We start from the raw sequence: 20,379 nt of genomic DNA on the forward strand, positions 1-20,379 counted from the left end.
CAGATGTCCATGTCACGCTTGACTTCGACGGCTCGGAGCTGTCTCCCTCGGGCGACCATATGATGAATTTCAAGCATTCGTGCCTAGTCTCTAGATTTTGCAGCGTAATTTCCCCATGCCTACCACGGGAAAATGTGCCTGCGATTGCGAGTACGTTTAATCTCATTTCCTTCGCTACGCATGAGCGAATGATGCTGACCGATCCCGCACATATCACCTAGAGGCATTGTCCTACCCCGCCCAATGTGATATGGCGAGCCAGGTATGGGTCTAGATAATGGAAGCGTCTTCTGCAATCGTCACATCGCAGCTCGTGTCTCAAGCCCCGATCACCACCACACAATGGCGCTTGACTGACTGGCTATGGCCACAGACTCGCCGGAAAGCACAATCTATCCGAACAATCTGGTATTCGTCGCGCGCTCTAGGCGGCGGTGCGCATCTCCCGCAGTTCCCGGCAGCTGTCTCCAAATTCAATTGCTGTACTGTCTGCGCAGCCTCAGAGTTGCGTTCGAAGAAGCAATATTCCTCCGAGACCGTGCGGGCGCCGAATACGACGCGACATATCAACGACACGTTCATCCAGGTGCGCTCTTCAGCAGGATGTAATCTGTCCCCATGACCGACGACCTGGTCTTGAGCTGCACAAGTTTCGACCCCTCCACCTCCAGCGAATCTAAACCCGCGCTTTGTGAATCTTGTGCCAAAGGCACGCGAGATATTATAATTCATGGTAAGTACTACTAGTCTCCTCCGCTCACTAATTATTGCCTAGAAATCATCATAATCCGTTCACTGTGATTCCCACCGATCGCGCGGACTGACAGCGCACTCGGAGTGACGGGGCAATATAAGGCGGCGGATGCGATATACATACTCGAGCATGTCCGCATCGCCGCATCGAAAGGCTAGGGTGTAGAGTGTCTAAGGCGTACATTACCGTAGGGCGATATTTGTAATAAGGACGCCTAAGAGCTACAAAGATGCCTAGCACATGGAGTGAAGATACTTGAATCTGATACTAGAGTGGACGCCGCGACGTACAATACGTATACCGACCCGACAGCTACTGTTTCCGAAGTAGGCAGGTGCCCGTTTCCGGAGACCGTTTGACAGGGAACGCGAAGTCGAGCCACTCCGCATGCTCGAGCAGCTACCCCACTCCTCAGAGAAGTGTGTGTGATGTGCGCTAGTAGTCGCGGAGCTGGTCCTGGACGGCCTGGATGTCGTACCATTCCGCTGGATGGTTGTCCATCATGTACAGTATGCTCCCGAAAACCCCCAGCACCTTGCGATGCCCGTCCAGATCCGCCGCGAGCTTCTTCGTCTCCTCGTTCGGTGGGCGGGGCCCGGCTCGAGGACTAAGCGGGGGGCGGTCATCCCTGTACCACCACGGCATCTCTGTATCCTCGTACCGTGCGGGTGTGAATTGCGGCCTCTTTGGAACGACCTCGGAAGGGGTGGCGTTGTCCTCTGAGGTCTTCTGCTTGATAGTCCGCTCGTAGGCCATGATCTTGTATCTTGCTCCGAAGTGCCGGAGAACATGGTGAAGAAGCGTGTCGAGAGGACTCCCCAAATCGTGATAGCTCTTCCTAAACCTGATCGAGCGCGACCGCAGATCTCCGGAATTCATGACGGCGGACTTGTCTAAGCCGCACATACGCTTGCCGGCGCCGCCGTCCCGGGAGACCTCGAAGTACTCCGAAATGAACGGCCCCACTTCCCCATCGCCGAGAGTGTGGGGTAGGAATCGGAGGGCGTAAAAAAGAAGTACGTGGAAGAAGGCCTCCAGTTCGTCCGCAACGGTGAGAGGACGTGTACATTGCGAGTTGACGCACGCAACCGACATAAACTGCCATGTTCCCTAGGAAAAGATTAGCAAAAACCTATTGTGAGCCGTTGTGACGACCTACGGCGCGCTTCGGCTGCGTGGCGTTCTCCTCGAACCTGTAGGGCGGCTTTGCGTCGAGTGTCCAGTCGTTCTGTGCTTCGCGCAGCTCGCTAGAAGAGTCGCACATGTTGAGCAAGTAGCAGGATAAGTCAAGAGATTGAAGGGATACTGTTCAAGTTCGAGATATGGGGCGCGATCTAAGCTGTCACGCAGCGGCTCGGGAGTAAGTAGCGTGTGGCTAAGTCGCCGGCGGCTAGACTGCGCACTGAACGAAACAGACGCTCGGCGTCGATGATCATTACCATTAGCCACCGCCGCGGTCTAGGAATCTGACTATCCCCCTTACGCACTACGAGTCGCTCATATGTCTCTTAATTCCTACCTGACATGGAAACCCATGAGGAGTTCAAATCGATCAAGCGCACTCTCAGCGTACTGACATCGACGCGGTGGAAGAAGGTGGACGGTACACACCGGTTTTAGGACATGACGGCGTCGGTGCACCGAGAGGCTGAGCTTCGGAGGTGTAGTGCGACGACGACGTGCTAAAAGGAACATTTAATGGAAGAGGGTGCGTCAGAGCTACATAGACTCGAGCAAACGAAGGGGAGGATACGTGAAGCTGATGGCGTGCGACGCCGGTCCAAATGATGAGGACCTGTACGCCTAAGGCCAAAATCTCCAAGAGCGCGATCAAGCGAGGAGGTAGACACTGCGGTCGAAGAAAGGAAAATCCCCGTTTCCAGAGGCCGGCCGGTCCCAGGAGTCGCGTCGAGTCCGGTGCTCTTGATACGTCCCACCCCGTCGTTGGTCCTTCGAGCGTTCAGAAAGCTAGACCGCTCTTCAGCCGAACGCGTCTCTGCACTCATAGCCGGCAATAAGCTGGTCCGGCACGGCCAAAACGTCGTTCCATTCGTCCGGGTAGGTGTTCTCTGGGTGCAGTATGTACGCGAACAGCCCCGACATCCGGTCGTGCGTGTTCAGGCGCTCCGCAAGGTCCCTGGTCTCCTCGCTGGGCTGATTTGACTCGACGTTGAAATTCGTCCTGACGTCGGCGCCCAGACCGCGGCGCCACGCTGGGGTCGTCGTGCGCAGCTTCAACCGGGGGCGGGCGAGCTTCACCTCGTCGGCGGTGCTTCCGGGAGGGGTCGGAATAGGCTTTGAGGGCTTCTTTTGCTGGATGGTTGACTCGTATTTGAGGACCTCGTACCTCGCCTTGAAGTGCTGGAGAAGGAGGTAGATAAGAGTGTCGAGAGGACTCCCCGGGTCGCCACTGTTCTTCACGAAATTCAGCGATGGCATCATGAAATCACCGGATCTCATGACCCAATACTTCACTACGCTACAAAGGGGCCTGTTGTTGCCATAGTCTTGAGAGATGTCGAAGTACTCCGCGACATATTGCGCCGTGTTTCCAAGAGTGTGAGGAAGGAACCGGATGGCGTAGAAGAGCATGACATGGAAAAAGGACTCCAGTTCGTCTGGAACGGCGACAGGACGGGTCCGCTCAGGTGAGCTGACGTACGGCGCGACCGACATGAACTGCCATGTTCCCTGTAGCGATGTAAGCGACTAGGTGCATTCGGACAGTGTATACGCGCTAAGACATACAGTACGCTCCGGATTCGTGGACATTGCCTCTAATTTTCTTATCAAGAGTAATCGTAAGGCCTCCCGACAGTTCGACGATCCGGGGTATTCGACGTCTTCGGCGTCGGCGTTGCCGGTTATTGAAGACGGGCTACTTTCGTAGACGGCAGGCGCTGTTGAGCCATGACGAACCCCAGTAAAGTCGTTCATCTTCTGGAAATCCGAGGAGCCAGGTAGAGTGTCAGAAGACGTGCCGTTGAAGAATTCTCGCGGCAAGTCCAGTGGTCGCGAAATGACTTGACGGCCTTCGGATAGGGAGCGTGGATGAGAGGTGATGATGCTGCAGCCTAACCACTACACACGCGTGTTTTTGCAAAGCTTGAGAAGGTATACAGCGTATCGCAAACAATCTCCGGCTGAGTCGAGTGAGTGGGTGAAAGCAAGCGACGACTCCAAGCCAAGCCGCGCGCCAAGGAGGGCGAACTAAATTTCCCAATCGGGCGAAATTTCAATACCCGCCTGTAGGTCCTTAGGCGCGCTCTGGGCGCACGTTCACCTTTGCAAACTACCGCCATTGGCATGCACACCCCCGTACGCTCATTCTCTCAATTATTCGTTCGAGTATGGATGGTATCGTAGCTAGCGATGGCGTTCCATCTGCAACCCGGACCGGCGGCTACCAGATGACCAACTCCGGCCTGGCAAGTTGTCGTCATTTGTACGACGTTGTTTGTGGCGCAACAAGTACCGCCACAGCTTCCATCGTACACACGTCCGCAGGGTCTCGCCATCCTTGTCTTCCACCACACCACAGGTACCAACACCGACGACTCAGCCGCAGACATGCGTGCGTACTACCTCGACGACGTCCCCGGGGACCAGCACCTCCCGCACGACTCCGGGCGTGCCGTCGCGCTCGAGACGCTCGCCGCGCTCGGGGTGCTGTACTGGCGCATCCCGACCAACTCGCCGGAGGGATGGGAGAAGAAGATCAACGCGATCGCGGATGAGCGCAACTACCGCTCGCGCGATGTGGTGACCGCGAGCCGGGAGTCGCTCGGGGGTGAATTCGACGCGAAGATGGCCATGTTCTTCAAGGAGTGAGTGAACATGTTATTGCTTCCAAACTACGATGATCTGATTGGGCGCGCGTACTAGGCATATTCATGAGGACGAAGAGATCAGGTACCTTCTCGAGGGAAGCGGATTCTTTGATGTTCGCGGTAAGTTTGTCGCCTACCATGCGGATTGCAACGATTGGGTTCACAAGTACTGATAAGTTTCTATCGCAGAGTACACCACGGATGCGTGGGTCCGGTGCCACCTCGAGGCGGGGGACATGATCATTCTCCCCTCGGGGATCTACCACCGCTTCACGCTCGATGAGAACGAGCGCGCGAAGACGCTGCGGCTCTTCAAGGTGCGCCAATTCGCGCTTTCCTGTCGTCCTCGGTATCTGACCCTACTCGAACTTAGGATCAGCCGCGATGGGAGGCGCACTTCCGCGGGCCTGCGACGGACGAGAACCCGTACCGCGTTGACTACCTGCAGACGTTCGCCGGTACGCGGCCAGTGGCTGTTTGAAGTAGAGGCCTGACCTCAGTATGCGGCGCACGGTGAATGTGCAATGTACAGTATTCGAACGACCGAGGAGGCGCTTCGCTCTCCGGAGCAATGTAGTATCAGTGAGCAGCTCTTCGTGATTGGTCTACGGGTCGGTATGCTTCTCAGCAGGGAGCACCCCCATTCTCCCGCGTTCCCCCACAAGGTATCCAACTTCGTTCAGCACACCGGGGTTGTGCCGGGGGACCCGCGCGCTCGCAACCTAGGAAAGCAGTGCGAGCGTGAACATGTTTAGTTTCAAGTTGGAGATTACTAAGTATCGCGATTGTATCCGATGACTTTATGAAGCTCTACAATGCTGTCGACTCCAGCGGTGTGGAGCTGCAATCAGGTGTCCCTATGGGATAGCGCAGTCTTCTCTTGAAAACATTCTTGCTTGCAGTTGCGACGCTCATAAGACATATTGTATTTGATGACGTACTGCCTCAGAGACAGCAATAAGACACTATGGCCGAGTGGTTAAGGCGACAGATTCGAATTACGAAGCATCTGTTTCGGTTTCCGAGCGCAGGTTCAAATCCTGCTGGTGTCGTTTTGTGCCTTGTTAGGCCGTTACGCGTTCCATCTTACGCCCTCTCTGCCTCGTGATGACTAGTCTCTACACGCCATCGCCGTTCGTGTCCTACACGGCCAAGAATAATTGGAAGGCATTCTTTCAAATCTCTCTTGTGTGAAAGCTTACTGATCCTATGTATTCAGAACGCGCATGCGCGACGACGCTGGGGAGATAGCGGATACTATGGGTATAAAGACAAAGGGTCCGCGCACAGGAGTTCCCGCAACTACTGGCCATAGATTTGAGTATAATCGCCTCTCCGCAAACATCTACGGCAATGACTACTCATGCTCTCACACTTGCGTCGACCATACGGCTATCCTCCGGTGAGCAGTCTCAGCAGCGATCACACCATCGTCCGTCTTGACCTTTGTGGTGCCCGGGCAGGCTATGAGATGCCTTTGGTCGGGTTCGGAGTATGGCAGAACATCGATCAATGCATCCCCGCATGCGCCGTGGCGCTGAAGCATGGATACCGGTAGGCACATTCGTGGGGTCTTGAAGTCGGTGGGAAGCTTGCGAGCGACTGAATGTATGTCAGGCACATCGACTCGGCGAGAGTGTACGGCAACGAGGTGGAGGTTGGCCAGGCCGTGCGAGACAGCGGTATCCCTAGAGAGGACATATTTGTCAGTAAGTGCGAGAATATCCCATCCTGTATCGACAACTGTACTTACGAGTCACAGCGTCGAAGATCCTGCACACCGAACACGAATATGAGCGCACCCTCGCCGCGGTCGACGAGTCGCTGAAGCGCTTCGGCTTCGGTGAGCATGTCGACGCGGTTTGCAGGCTCAGCGCCGCTGACTTCTCTGCAGACTACCTGGACCTGTTCCTCGTGCACACCCCGCTCTCCGGGAAGGCGAGGCGACTGGAGACGTACCGGGCGTTGCTCGACGCGAAGAAGGCGGGGAAGCTACGTTCTGTCGGTGTGTCGAACTAGTACGTGTGGACGTCGTTTCGCGTGGGTGGGGGTCGCTCACAGACGACCTGACAGCGGCGTCGGACACCTAGAGGAGATACGGGAGGCCGGGCTCGAGCCACCCGCCGTCAACCAGCTTGAGGTATAGTGTGCCAGTGAAGAATGCTTTGCTGCTGGCTCACCGCCATCTCGCGAACAGATTCATCCGTTTTGCCAGCAGAGGGAGATCGTGGAGTACTGCACTGAGCGGGGGATTGTCCTGCAGGCGTACTGCCCTCTGATCCAGGGCCAGTTCGACAACCCTGTGTTCCACGAGGTCGCGAAAAAGGTTAGATGAAGAACGGCACTACTCGGGCACCCGCGCTCACCTTACCTCGGCAGTACAATAAGCTCGTCCCGCAGGTCCTCGTCCGCTGGTCGCTGCAAAAAGGGTGCGTCTCCCGTTTGCGCGTGCTGCCCGTTCCTGGGGTCCTGAGGGCGAGTGTTCTCCACAGGTTCAACCCTCTCCCGAAGTCGGCGACCCCGGAGCGAATCGTCTCCAACGTGGACGTGTTCGACTTCGAGATAGCGCCGGAGGACATGGCCAGGATTGATGCGCTCGACAAAGGCGCCGCCGGCGCCATCCTCCTGAACCCTGTGAACGCGCCGTAGGAGTTAGTTGACGGCTGCGCGATGCGCCGTTCATCGCGCCCGAGGCCAGCACGTCCTAGATTGCGAGAAGAAGGCGGATTACACGCTCCTGGTGCGCGTATTGGCTTGTGGCGGCGGCGTCGGAGAGAAAAATGGACTATCGTCGTATGGATTAACTGCACCTTGCTGGACAGATACTGAATGCGAGAGGTGGCGCGTGTGCTCAAGTTATTGCGTCCGGCGGTGCACGTTCTCTCGCAAAAGAGACAAATAGACGTGCTGCGCGAAGTGGTACATGGAAGGTTCGAGGGCTGCGACCAATCGGGCGATTCAATGTAGAGTCTGATACGGGAACAAGGTCCGCCGCGAAGCACCCACCAATTACGTGAAGCGGGAGGAGAGTGTTACAGGGCCCCAGCAGCTCAAACTTCACCGTTGCGGTGTGCACGGGCCACCAGGCCCGATACCTCCTGTAAAAATAACACAGATCAGCTGTCCCCAGGGAAAAGAGACGCGACCGTTCCGCCACGCACCCACACCCGTCAAACAAGCTGCCACCAAATGACTCCGCCCACAACCACGCACGAAATCTGGCGCCGTCAACGAAGCTGTCGGGGCGTCGCTAATGCGCTGGATCACTGCGCGACCGGCGACAATTTTTGAACAGGTGATGCGCGAACAGCACGCGCGACCACAATATTGCAGAGAAGGCATGATACTTGACGTTAGTGGCGGGACGAGTCCTGGACGCTCTCGTAATTGAAAGCCATTGGAGGAGCTCCGCGTGCACCATATAAACTCCGCGCGCCCGGAACCTGGCGCTCTGGTTCAGCTGGTCGAGAATCGGGGTTGTCAGCTGGTGGCGCGACATGCGTCCGGTGGTTGGTCCAGCAGATCTTGGCGTGCTGAACAGCCCGCGTCGAAGTGACAGTGTGTCTGCGAGATGTCTCCCTGTAGATCAGCTGAGAACGATACGTTGGGAGTCTATCTGCGCCTTACTATATTGCTGACCGTTATTCTGTGCACGGTAATCGGATCTGTATCAGTTGGCCAGAGTTAATACGACGGCTCAGAGATCCACTCACACTGTACTGGCATGGGTTCTCGTAGCACTGTAGGACGGAGTCGGCTCGCATGTAGTACAGTTCCTCTGCATGTGCATCGCTTTCGCAAGATAACTCGAAGTGTTTGGATGCCAGTGATAGGGTCCTGGCCAACCGCGACGCTTTACAGTGCGCTAGACCGCTGCCACGGAAAAAATCGGCACCGGCATCAGAGATGTCAGTACGGCAGATTCCTTCGCACGTCACATAGTATGATCACGAACCTAGGGCGGCCACATGGTCACACAAGCTTCATTCAGACTTGGTGTGCAGAGCAGGCACCGTCGCAGCGGCTGCCGCTCGCGGGGCCTTCGACAATGGAACTGTTTCTGCTCGAGCGCATGATAATGGCGGTGGAACGTTGATGGTAGAGGCTGGAGCCAGCCGAATTCCGAATTGGCGGGGATAGGGAGGACGCGAAGAGAGGCGGAAGGCTAAAGATATCCCGGTTGGCGCTTTCAGACATCGCTAGGAAAGGTTGTGTAGCGGTAGTCAGCGGGAGGAAATGTGGTGTCGTGGATGACTTGCACCTCTCGCTGCTGTTGGACAATGCACAAGCTCGGTTGGACTCATTGAGATTGGTGAGGATTGGAGTGCACCCTAGAACACTGCTGAGCCTCAGTAAACTCCAAGGATCGGAGACAGTTGGCGTCGCAGCCCCGCCTCCTATGTGACAGATGAGACTATACTATGGCTGGAACATCGCAGTTCTGGCCCTCTGGCGAGCACACGGAATTTGAAGCACTGAAGATATATTTTCAGTTATGGTTACGCGCCACATGAGATGAGGATGCGGCGGCGTACGTTACTCCTAGCACTCACCAGTCCATTTACGACATAACATCATGACACTGGGGCGCGTCCCGCAAGCAACTAGCCCGCTGTACTTGGGAGTCATGGAAGTATATTTTTCGGACGTTCTTCCTGCGTTTAATCGAGGAAGCAGTAAACTATTCATCTTGTGGACTACCGAGATGCCTGGTTTGCAGCGCAGTGCAGTGCTCTTGTGATCGACCAGTGTCGTAGCATATCTGGCGCATACATAGAATAACGAGTCCTTCAGCGCACGTTCGCGCAGTGGAAAACCCGTTCATGCGTACCTCAGTCCGGCCGACGTCCACGCCGGTCATGGAGTGATGCCGAGCCCACACTGTCTTCGCACCGAGCTTCTCGCTACGCCATTGACGGTATGCGCACTGTGGCGCAGTTCCTGTGAAATAAATTCGAGTCAATGACCGTCTAGCCTGACAGAGGATGGTGCGGAGGCGTATCAGACTTCGACATGAATACCGCGCTGGACCATCCCGCACCTGTCGAAGGAGCTCAACGCCTAGGCCCTATCAATGCACAGCGCAGGTGCCATGACAGACTTCGATCGTGAAGTCCACTGTCGGGCTGCGGCCGTGGCCGGGGAGCTCCTGGAGACCATAAAAGCCCCACAAGTGAGCCCCGGCTACAGCAGTTCCTGCCCTCCCACAAATCAACGTCACAGAGCACCATGTAAGCAACTGGCCACAGAACCTCCCTGAATGTCGCGCTGACACCGATTCGCAGCATGTACTTCAGCTCCTTCATCGCCCTCGCCCTCGCCGTCGCTCACATCGGCATTGCGGGGATCCATGCTTCTATCCTCGACGCTCGCCAGCCTCAGCCCTGCATCCCCGAGGTAACTCCGTGCACTGACGTTAGCGACTGCGTGGGGATACTTTGTCCTGCCGCTGTTACCGTTTGCGGGCCTCTTCTTCAGGGTGGCCAGTCGGTATGAATAGCGTCCTCATTACTACTTCGTTTCCACGACTTACTGCGTGCATTTACACAGGTCTGCCAAGTGCTGGGCGTGTAGACGGCTTCCACGTCTCCGTAAGCACAGTTGGGGCATGGATACAAAGTGCGCACCTTGAATTATCATGAGTATACAACGTACTGACATCTTCCTGTGTTTGTCGCACTCGTATCGTATGTTAGTGCGTGTCCACAACAACCGGCGTAACCATCGGCATCGGCACTTCGCCCTCGGACGGCTCGCAACCATATCTCCTTCCTGGTCCTAATTTCAGAAAAATGAGAGAAAACATACATATACTTAGTGTTGGGGAGTAAGAATCGCTAAACATGTACAACACCTGTATCCGCGTCTACGAATGGAAGGTCGTCTTCCGAAACGTGGCCGTGCGTCGCTAGTAGTCCCTAGTTTGTCGTCGTCCAATCGTTTCACTCTCCTCGCTATTGAGATGCTCAGCGCTGCTGGGCTTTCGTGTTAAGGAAGATCCTGCAAGAGAGTAATACTGTCATCAGAGTGACAGCGGCTCTTCCAAGATAATTCATATGGTTTACTTACCCTTTGGACTTGAAAGGTATGGGTGGCGAGGATAGACCAGTACAAGCCTTTTCCGTGTCTTCGTCTTTGCGCCGTATGTGACATAGACGTCCAACCTGTGCCCTTTCGGAGGAGTTCGAGAGGTTATCCAGCGTGAAGGGCACGGCTCGTGTTGATACTAGGGAAATCGTCGTCGCGGATGCAGGTAGCTGGCTAGTTGACGAGACGAAGAGCTGCGCTCGACGGTCGTATGGGTGCTCGTTCATCGCATCGGCAACTTCACAGATATTATGCACACTCACCTAGCCAGCAACGCGTAATTTGTTGACCCAACACGGAAGACGAGTAGATCCGGCCGACTTGAACTTGCATTCCGGTGTACGCTCTAGCTGCACTCTTTGCAAACAATGAATATAATGGAGAAGTACGGCTGCGATGGAAACGGCGAGAGTGTCGAAGTCAGACACACACCGGAACGCTCGCGGGCTCTCATGTAGAGGAGGTTTCAGAGGGGACACGGAGAAGCGACGCGACAGCCTGCTGAAATTCGCGCGACATGCCGGAGATCGGCGGGATGAATGCCTCTCTAGCAGGGTCAGTGCGTGCTTTAGCATCGGTATACAATGGAGCAGACATTTACTGTACTCGATAGACGACCAGTATGAGGGATGCCTTCTCGGCCGCATCTTGGAGGCGAGTTGGCGAGAAATGCGTGTCGTGCGCCCGTAGGCGCCGTATAGGGCTAGAGGCGAGAGACGTTGATAGTGACGGGTAGTGGTTACAGTATAAACAAGATCTCACCGAAAGTCACATAACGGAATACTCGCTGTGCGAATGGGTTTTTTATATGTTTCAGGCAGCTTGCAGGTAGGATTGCCTGCGGTACGGCGCGTGAAACAGCCTGTCATTCTGACGTTGTACGGAACTAAATTCGCTTGGAATGCACAGCATGTCCGCGAACGGCTGGAAGACTCACGCATAGTACACGTGGGGAGGTTGTTGGGAGTAAGACGAAGACTCAACCTTAGCAGGCGTCCCGGTGTCCATCCTGGTCGATCTAGCAGCTGCTCTCTGAGCCAATAGTGCAAGCGCTTGGATGTAATGTGGAACTGGGACAGTGACGGTTGAAGAAGTGGCAAGATGCAAGAGCACTCGGAAAAGTCCGAGTCGCGGTTGCTTGAACGCGTTGCGAGCCTGATGGGATGACGTCATCCTTCAAATTCGGCAGCATCCGAGTGCGGTTTGCAGCTCGCCACAGTACTTCCCACGTACTTCCCGCCGCGCTGTGTGTATGACACACAAGTACTGTTGCTTGCGTATCACACTACTGGCCACTAGCTATATTAACTCTCTAAAGATCGCACAAATATCGTCTGAAGCAATTCCTATGATGGACTCATCTGGATCCTCCACCCGCGCCCACGGACGTACGTGCCGACACCGGTTGAACGACCGAAAGTACGAGGATTCGCATTTGGCGCCTCGGATCACATCATGTCAGCCCCCATTCGCACCCCATGACTTGTATACTTATTCGATGGAAGTGACAGCCACGGACGTACAGTGCCTCTGCGTATGTCGCGGAAGCGCCGCGCGCACTGGCACGAGGCACACGGTCGCCCCTCGGCGGCGGACAAGCTGTGATATGCAGACGGCAATGTCCCAAAGGATGCGTGTTGCCCATATTCCTCTGACCGGTAAGCAATGCCGCGGAGAAGCTTCGATGGGCCGGATGTGGAGAGTGTCACCACGCGACCGATGAGCCCAACACTAGCTGCGAGTGAATACCTAAGTACTCATACGCATGTTTTAGTACGGTGACTCTGATTTGGTCTATAGTCGCGACTCATTTGCTGCAGAATAATCTGTCGCGCAGCAGTGGAGGGGTTCGCACATAAGTACACGACACATACAAAGATCAGATGCCGACCAAGGCAGATCAAGAACGCCGCATATCGATCTCGTTGCTGGACTAGTTGGTGTCACTGAAGCCTGCTGCAACCTGCTGTAGGGCACAGTACTCCCGAGGCACCGCGGCGGGATCATTCCCCTCTTGTGAGTCATACATGCTCTGGGTGTCTACCTCTCCGCTGGGCTCCTTAGTCTCCATCTCCGTATGTCGTATGTTCACCGGGCGGCACTCTCTACAGCTATAAATCAGCCCCCAAAATGGCGGAGATTTCAGCAGTGCTTTCTCCCCGCAACGCCCTTCCAACCGCCATATTAACAAACGAACCAGGTGCGCGACGCACCGCTTACCCCCTTCCCTTCAAGCTTCGTCCGCCATATTGACCCTCGTGCTTTGCTCCCGTTGAGCAAGATGCAATTCACTATCGTCGCCAGCCTCGTCCTCGCGCTCGCGCATCTTGGCGCCGTCACAGGAATCCCTGCCGGTATTCCGAGCGGAACGGGGTGCAACTTCTTATGCCAAACCGACGCCCAGTGTGGGGCCTGCCCTGGGGCTGTCGCTCCCATCCTGCAGTACACCTGCGTCACGTTGGACATTCCGGACTTGGATGGGGTACGTTTCTTTGTCGGATAGCAGGAAAACGGCCTCGCTAATCAAGCTCCATCAGGTTTGTCTCCTGCTGTAAACCAGCACCGGCGGCGTGCAAGGCTCCGACAGCCACGGCACTGATACCTGGAGCGGAGATGAAACTCAGAATGCGATAATCAGTATATATGATAGGAGGAGGAGGACAAGGGGAGGGGTACGATGAATGAAAAGACTCTAGACGGTTCTCATGTTTGTGCCACACCTACAATTGATGCTTCCAGAATCAATTTTCCGCCGTTGAACGACCTGACAGCTCCTCGCCAAAGCGTTTGCCGCTCTGGGCCACCCGACTGCTGCAGCCTGAGCCGAACTCCACCCCGGCGCCGCCCAGAGCCACCCGTCGACACCACACCCGGTATCGGGGATGTAGGCGCACGACTCACCAAGGCCATAAATAGCTTATCTTCTGCTCGAGAGGTCGTTCAGTTTCGGCCGCGGCCTTTGCGAGACGTAAATGGGGTAAAGCGGAAGATGCGGCACGGTGTTATGCTTGTCGGGACGAAGAGGGGCCTGCGGATAGGACGCCGTGACGCTTGTAGTCTGAACCGGCGGGGAATGTTGGACGTCGCCATGCTGTAGATAAACCATCACGCATCACCGTTTGGTCGTGGGGTAAGCGTACTGTAGCAGGATAACTGTATCAGCTAGAGAAGAACCGAACTCGATGCATTCGTATGAGAGAAGGGTAAAACGTACCCCGAGAACAGTAACACCGCGCAGACGAGGAGGAATTGGGGTCAACGACACCTGAAGCACAGGGACGGTACCTAGTAAGTGAGGGCCTGCTAGTGGCACCACGAACCTGCCAGTGCATTCTGAGTAGTAGTCACAGATAGTATACTCACCTGGATAGCAAAGACCGCAAAGCCAAACTAGCCGTTTACAAGCTGGAAGACTCGCAGATGTTGTACTGACACGAAAGACTAGCTAGGAGTCCCAGCGGGCATATCGATATCGATCTCATAAAGCTCTCGAAAAGAGTGAATAAGATGATAGCAGTACTGCAAACACGCGGCCGGAGAGGAGCCCAGCTGGTAGCAAGAGGCAAGCTGTGTGTCGCGACCCGCTGGACCGCCGACGCGTACGCGAGCGTGGTGACGTCATCGTTCAAAATCGGCAACACCCGAGCGCTTCGCGCAGCGCCACGAAGCTCGCGAGTCCCCACACGCTTTCGCGAGCTTGCTTCCTCCTCAGAACCTCAGATCACCCTATAGGCCTGGGGAATGATCGCCTTGAACCAGCCATAGACTCACCCGGAGGCTCCACCCACGACCGTGCCAGAACGCCGCCACACACGTTGGCACCTCGCGGCCAACGGCGAGTACATATGGTGACGTGAAGCCGGTGTACAACTGGCGCGAACTCGCAGCCATCGATCCCAACCTGGACCAATGCACCTGTATACGACACCGGTGACAGCAGCGGAGTCTATACTCGCTACGCCGGCGTTGTACGAACGCCCCATGCTCATGAGGACCGCGGTCATGTTGCGGGTGGCGATGGCCAGACGGGTGTGGGGTACCTGGATGCGTGCGACATGCCGCGGAGAAGTTTACACTGTGACTCACCCGATGACCGCCCCATCTCGTTGCCAGATGCCGACTCCGACGAGTACTACCTGTGAGTACTCCCGTTCTCTAAGTTGTAGGCGTACTAGATGACTTGAAGTAGTGTGGGTTCACGATTGCATAGTTTGCAGGATCACCTGTCTGGCAGGCAGGCAGCGGCGAGACTTACATCCACAGTGATATGCAAATAGTGAAGATCAGAACGACTAGTACACTTACAGGCGCTGCGCCAATAGTAGCTGTCACCAGAACCGGCTACTACGCATCCTGCCCGGGCAGCGCAGCAGTATTAACCTCTTTGAAGACGATCATAGCTGCTCCCGGTGTCGAACCTCCCACTGTTGCCCTCCGCCTCGACCCTCGACCCCCGTATGCGCCCCTACCCCCGCCTCGGGCTCAAGACTATGCAATATTCTGCATGCAGGTTCGAGCTATACACGACGAGCGATCCCTGTTCGACGATGACCAGCAGGTAGAACTCTCCGCCAGCAGTATAAAAGACCCCACCAATCGTCCCAGACTTCAACAGTCCCTCCCCGCCCCACCTTTCGACGTCCAAATCCTCCACCAAATTAACCAGGTACGCTACTCACCGCCGCGCACCCTCTCACTCACACTAACCCACCCCCCTCCCCATCCAGCATCATGCAATTCACCCCCCTGGCCCTCCTCCTCACCCTCGCCCTCGCGCACATCGGCGCCGTCGGCGCCAGCCCCGCAACGCGCGTCCAGGCGCGCGCGCAGTGCGTCTTCGAGTGCGTGAACGACGCGGAGTGCGTCGACTGCCCGGGCGTGAAGTGCGTCACTTTGGGCAAGCCGGGCGCGCTTGGGGTACGTTCTTTGTGTGCATGATATGAGGGGAGGGAGGCTGACTGGTTTTGGGGGTAGATGTGTATCTTGCCCAGTGCTTAGAAGCAGACCTGTGTATGCGCCCGCACTGTCGCGACGTGGGCACGCGCTGTCGGAGTACACCGCGCAGGGCCGGCTGAGGACTCCGACGAGCACATATAGCTTCGCCTCTGCTTGGTCAGGGATCGTGCAGAAACGCTGATGGTCAGCAGATGTGGTAGAGGGAAGGGCAGCACCCGACGTGTAAGGTGTGGAATATACGAAGGGCGCAATTGTTGACTCGTTATGCAGGAAAATGAAGGTCTCCTTTCGCAGTATGCGCCTGCCCAAGACCCGGGCTCTATTGACACGTTCGCCGCCCCAGCTCGCCCAAACTGACACCCACCGACACGAATCTGGAATCCCCGCGCTTGTGACTGATGCAAGTACCAAAGGCAGCGCCCGCACTACCTCTGCTGGTGTTATATAGAACTTTGACGCCACGCCGAGGATAGATTCCGCGGTCTGAGTGTGGATGAGGAAAGGGTGGCGCAGTACGAGTACCACTGGCATCCTCTTTGTTGGTTACTATCGCTCTGATCCCGCGACGACATGCCTGTGATCTCTCCCACTGCGACAGTCCTCGTAACTGGTGCGAACGGGTACATTGGCCATTGGGTGGTACGCACGCTGCTCGAGCGCGGATACTCCGTGCGCGGCGCGGTGCGATCGAAAGCCAAGGCCCAGGAGCTGTCCGATTTCGTATACCGGATCATACCTCAGGCGAAGGAGCGTTTCAGCGCTGTAGTTGTCCCGGACATCGCAGAGGTCAGTAAGCCAGACTGATGCGTTGAAGTAGTGATCGTACTTACCAAATGTCCCTTTCAGGACAGCGCCTTCGAAGAGGCGGTTAAGGGTGTGGAAGGCATCGTCCATACGGCTTCGCCACTGACCGCTCCCACACGGGTTGGAGACCCGCAGGCGTACATCCGGCCCGCGGTAGAGGGTACTCTCAACATCCTGAAGAGCGCATCGAGGTGAGTCTTCACCTTCCTGCCTATATCGCGCCGTCTGATCCTGACGGAGCATCGACAATAGATCCGACGTAAAGCGTGTGGTCGTCACCTCGTCAATTTACGCCGTCGTTGGCATCACCGCATTACCTGGGACGTACACGGAAGAGGACTGGAACGACACCGCGGTAAAGATCGTGGAGGAACAGGGGGGTGAGGCTAGGTCTATCTTCATGTACGAAGCTAGCAAGACGCTGGCCGAGCGTGGTGAGCACGTTTGGGCCGCGCGCAGAGCATGACCCGAACGGATCCTGATCATGATTGGCATGATGGCAGCCGCCTGGGACTTTATGGAGACACACAAGAGCGAGGTGTCCTTCGATTTGTGCACCCTCCTGCCGGCCTGGGTCTTTGGTGTGAGTAACCCCAGGCATGCTATCTTGTATGAGAAGAGGGCTGACCTTGCTGTCTCACAGCCTTTGGCGGGCGAACACGTCTCAGAACCCCCCGCGCTGTCAAAAACGCCCCTCCACATGTGGCGCCAGCTCGCTGAGTTCCCGCGGCCGGCCGCGGAAACGCTACCGTGGCACAACTACGTGGACGTCCGCGACGTCGCGGACTTGCACGTACGCGCGCTCGAGGTGGCCGCCGCTGGCGGGGAGCGGGTCATCTGCAGCTCTGGTATGTCCTCGTATACATTCTCGGGGTTTCGTATACTGATTTCCGCTTGCTATGGTTTGTGCAGATGTCGCGATGTGGGAGGAATGGCTCGCCAACGTCGACCTTCCGGGGCGTGATAAATTGCCGAGCAAGAAACTGCCATTCCCGCCTCACGCGTATCTGGACAACGATAAGGCAATCAGTATCTTTGGTAAGGACTTCAAGAAGATACCGGAGATCGCGAGAGATGTTGTGGAGGATTACAAGTCGCGAGGCTGGTTGAAGTATGTCAAGAGTTAGTAGTGTACGGTTCTGCACTGACTTTTACCTCATCCACTGAACATGTACGCATTTCTTTCCATATCATATCTTGCGCGTCATAGCCTCCCCTGAACCGGGCATGTCGCTATACGCCCTCACAAGCACCGCGCGATTGACGGAGAGTGAGGAAAGCTGATGCGGCACAGCGACTGGGCCCTGCATGCTCCCACTCGCCTATCCGGCTCGACCTGGGCCTCTATTCGACGTGGATCGCCGCGCCACGCCGACTGGCTCTTCAGGTGCTCGGTGCCAGTGCACGCCGCACACCAGGTCCGCGGCTCAGCAACTCAGCGGCGCGGGTAGCATTCAACGTGTGAGACGTGTAATATACGAAACGTCCGATCGTTGACTCGTTACGCAGGAAATTGAAGGTCCTCCCCCGCAGTCTGAGTACGACCCAGGCTCTCCATCACGCGTTCGCTGCTCCAACACTCCGACCGAGTCCTGGAGCGTGAAGCCCGGAGTACGCTCCGGAGTGTTGAGGCCGCGGACGACGGCTTACGGTGACCGTGCTGCTATGGTGGGTCCCATCTTGACAGTACGTGGTCGGCGGAGAGTCTCGTGCACGGGACGTTGATGTACAACTGTCGCAAAATCGTACCAACGTGGATCCCCAAGCCTGTGTCCAATGTGAGCAACAGAAGGGGGACCAGTACTTCTTCTGCCAGTGCTGCAGGTGTCATGCGTAGCTGTGCTGCGTACGCACGAGGGCCGCCACCGTGTCATTCGGCGCCGGGAAACATGTCACCTGGGGCTGGTGGCCACGGTGAACAGAGGTTTATAGGGTGGAACACTAGCTACGTACCCTCCTCCGGAGTTACCGCGGCAGGACTGATTTTCTTAGAGGCGTTGGTACACTATATTCACGATGGCAGTACGAGGTGAGATGGATGTTTCCCATCTTCGATGCTGTACATACTACAGGATGTAGCGAATATTCACCGAGTTCGTGAGTATACAAGAAAGCCTACATCGCTTGACATCACAGCAACTGGCACGCCCCACCACACCCTTCAACAGCGTTCGTACGACCCACCTTCCACGCTGCCTGTGATACTGACATGTCCGCTTTCCTCGCGTGTAGCATGATGCACCTCACCCCCCTCCTTGGCCTCGCGCTCGCGCTCGTACTCGTCCAGATCGGCCCCGCCACGGGCACCAGCCTCGCCAGTCGAGCCCAGAGCCACGCGCAGTGCGCCATCGTGTGCCTAAGCGATGGAGATTGCGCGGATTGTCCTGGGGGCTGCATTGGCGGAGTGCGTTTCTGGTTTCTCTTACGATTTCCAGGCATCACTGTAGAACTGATTTTTTCGGTCAGACGTGTAGCTCGTTTTAGCAGGGCTGCGTTCGGACCGCTGTGATGCGCGAGAACGTCGCTGGGAGTGCGCCTGTGGTGTCTTGTTCTTTCGCGACGATGTTGAGTAGAAGCTTGAGTGAAATCAGTCAGTCGGAGACGGAGGGATAACGAAAACAGGAAAGCGATAGCTGCTCGCTTACTTGTAGAGGCAGAGCACTATCATTTACGTGCATCTTGCAAGGGAAACGTGAAACACGCCAGATGTGTCGATTGCCCGGGCGTGAAGTGCGTCACTTCAGAGGAGCCGGGCTACGGATGATTACTTGCGGCGACTGTACTGCTATAATAGGCCGCGCCTTGACCCAGCGTGCCCAGACTCACACCTGGATCCTAAGAAGTCCTAGATCACGGGCAGCAGAGAACTGAGCGTATACTCTGGTAAAGGACCGTTAGAGATCCTGCGCGGAGCGGTGGATGGCACTCACGTAGTCCGTCTCGCGGCTTGCGCATGAGGCACACGCCACCAGACTTGATTCTTGCTATAAAACTATAACAGATCAGCCAGGGGTACTATCCCAGGAAAGCGTGAGGATGCTACCATGCGATCGCACACCCACACTCAAACCCTGGGCAGCTACAACCGGAGAACACGCCTGTAACCATGCGCGGGCTCGGAGCCGGGCGCCGTCAACGAAGCTGTGTCAAGGCATCGCTAGTGCGCCGATTCAGCATGAGTAGAGGTGCGAACCTGGATGTTTTGAAATGGATATCGGTGCCAGAGGGAGCTCCGCGTGCAACATACAAGCGCTTCGCTCGCGAGACCTCGCGCCATAGGTCAGCAAGGCCGGGGTCATCGGTGGTATGACCTGCATCTGGTGGGCGGTCCAGAACATCGTGCCGTGAGTGGGTAGCCCGCATCACAGTGACAGTGTGTCTGCGAAATGTCTTTTCGGGTCAGCTGGGAACGGTGCGTTGGGAGTCTATCTGTCCGATACCTTGACATCGGCCGCTCTCCTGTACACGAGTGGGATCAGGATCGGCTAGGAAGAGTTCATATGGAAGCTGAAAGGGTTGTTGGGGAAATGAACTGACACTGTGCGCTGGCATGTTACCTCACCGGCGCGTAAGCAGTCGGCCTGCGCGCACACCATATAAGCCTGGACGTAGGTGACAAGCTACAGTAGTTCCTGCCCCTCCTGCTACTCCTCGACTACGCACTTGACACGAAAAAGGGAGTCCAAGTGAGTGACTCACCATTACCGCGCCTACCACTCCGCCACATGAGGTGTTGTACTGACCCGGTGTTATAGCATGCAGCTCACCGCCATCACCCGCTCCATCATCGCTGTCGCACAGATCGGCATGGTCCTGGGCACGCCGGCCACTCGCGAAGCCCGCATAGTTCCTCCTTTGGCACTGTGCTTGGCACAGGAATTCTTCTGTACAACAACTTCCCCGGGCTGTGACACTTGTGTCGAACTAGCTCCGAACTCGACATGGACG

The 20,379-nt window shown here is 56.2% G+C and overlaps 6 protein-coding genes and 1 non-coding gene across 7 annotated transcripts; 5 read left to right on the forward strand and 2 right to left on the reverse strand.

Annotated features, from left to right (window-relative positions):
* Positions 1–1,189: 1,189 nt before the first annotated feature.
* Positions 1,190–2,018, reverse strand: TRAVEDRAFT_24395 (uncharacterized protein; the record flags this gene model as incomplete). The annotated part of the gene is made up of 2 exons (XM_008045818.1): positions 1,190–1,690; positions 1,914–2,018. The coding sequence occupies 2 exons, from the start codon at positions 2,016–2,018 to the stop codon at positions 1,190–1,192; spliced, it is 606 nt and encodes a 201-aa protein (XP_008044009.1).
* A 716-nt stretch (positions 2,019–2,734) lies between these two features.
* TRAVEDRAFT_53486 (uncharacterized protein) lies at positions 2,735–3,526 on the reverse strand (the record flags this gene model as incomplete). Its single annotated transcript, XM_008046378.1, has 2 exons — positions 2,735–3,445; positions 3,503–3,526. The coding sequence occupies 2 exons, from the start codon at positions 3,524–3,526 to the stop codon at positions 2,735–2,737; spliced, it is 735 nt and encodes a 244-aa protein (XP_008044569.1).
* A 709-nt stretch (positions 3,527–4,235) lies between these two features.
* On the forward strand, positions 4,236–5,175 carry TRAVEDRAFT_175219 (1,2-dihydroxy-3-keto-5-methylthiopentene dioxygenase). Its single transcript, XM_008046379.1, has 4 exons — positions 4,236–4,581; positions 4,640–4,704; positions 4,774–4,901; positions 4,958–5,175. Exons 1-4 carry the CDS (start codon positions 4,325–4,327, stop codon positions 5,063–5,065), a joined length of 558 nt encoding a protein of 185 aa, XP_008044570.1. The 5' UTR covers positions 4,236–4,324; the 3' UTR covers positions 5,066–5,175.
* Positions 5,176–5,545: 370 nt separating this feature from the next.
* TRAVEDRAFT_t234 lies at positions 5,546–5,636 on the forward strand. Its single transcript has one exon. It is a non-coding gene; the product is annotated as a tRNA-Ser (tRNA).
* Positions 5,637–5,937: 301 nt separating this feature from the next.
* TRAVEDRAFT_40560 (Aldo/keto reductase) lies at positions 5,938–7,233 on the forward strand (the record flags this gene model as incomplete). The annotated part of the gene is made up of 9 exons (XM_008045903.1): positions 5,938–5,986; positions 6,048–6,138; positions 6,202–6,293; positions 6,347–6,427; positions 6,479–6,602; positions 6,658–6,724; positions 6,782–6,910; positions 6,964–7,013; positions 7,077–7,233. The coding sequence occupies 9 exons, from the start codon at positions 5,938–5,940 to the stop codon at positions 7,231–7,233; spliced, it is 840 nt and encodes a 279-aa protein (XP_008044094.1).
* Positions 7,234–15,402: 8,169 nt separating this feature from the next.
* On the forward strand, positions 15,403–15,669 carry TRAVEDRAFT_53489 (uncharacterized protein; the record flags this gene model as incomplete). Its single annotated transcript, XM_008046380.1, has 2 exons — positions 15,403–15,588; positions 15,646–15,669. The coding sequence occupies 2 exons, from the start codon at positions 15,403–15,405 to the stop codon at positions 15,667–15,669; spliced, it is 210 nt and encodes a 69-aa protein (XP_008044571.1).
* A 528-nt stretch (positions 15,670–16,197) lies between these two features.
* TRAVEDRAFT_134837 (NAD-P-binding protein) lies at positions 16,198–17,558 on the forward strand (the record flags this gene model as incomplete). The annotated part of the gene is made up of 6 exons (XM_008046381.1): positions 16,198–16,413; positions 16,474–16,622; positions 16,672–16,865; positions 16,935–17,014; positions 17,075–17,279; positions 17,344–17,558. The coding sequence occupies 6 exons, from the start codon at positions 16,198–16,200 to the stop codon at positions 17,556–17,558; spliced, it is 1,059 nt and encodes a 352-aa protein (XP_008044572.1).
* Between the last annotated feature and the right edge of the window lie 2,821 nt (positions 17,559–20,379).

The sequence above is a fragment of the Trametes versicolor genome (assembly GCF_000271585.1).
Source record: "Trametes versicolor FP-101664 SS1 unplaced genomic scaffold TRAVEscaffold_13, whole genome shotgun sequence".
NCBI classification, from domain to species: Eukaryota; Fungi; Basidiomycota; class Agaricomycetes; order Polyporales; family Polyporaceae; genus Trametes; species Trametes versicolor.

What these genes read in the sequence shown, in the direction of transcription:
- TRAVEDRAFT_175219 (XM_008046379.1), top strand. Translation starts at nt 4,325, where the DNA reads ATGCGTGCGTACTACCTCGACGACGTCCCCGGGGACCAGCACCTCCCG. An exon ending in ATGGCCATGTTCTTCAAGGA is followed by an intron (nt 4,582 to 4,639) that starts GTGAGTGAACAT and finishes CGCGCGTACTAG; the next exon opens with GCATATTCATGAGGACGAAG. An exon ending in CGGATTCTTTGATGTTCGCG is followed by an intron (nt 4,705 to 4,773) that starts GTAAGTTTGTCG and finishes TTTCTATCGCAG; the next exon opens with AGTACACCACGGATGCGTGG.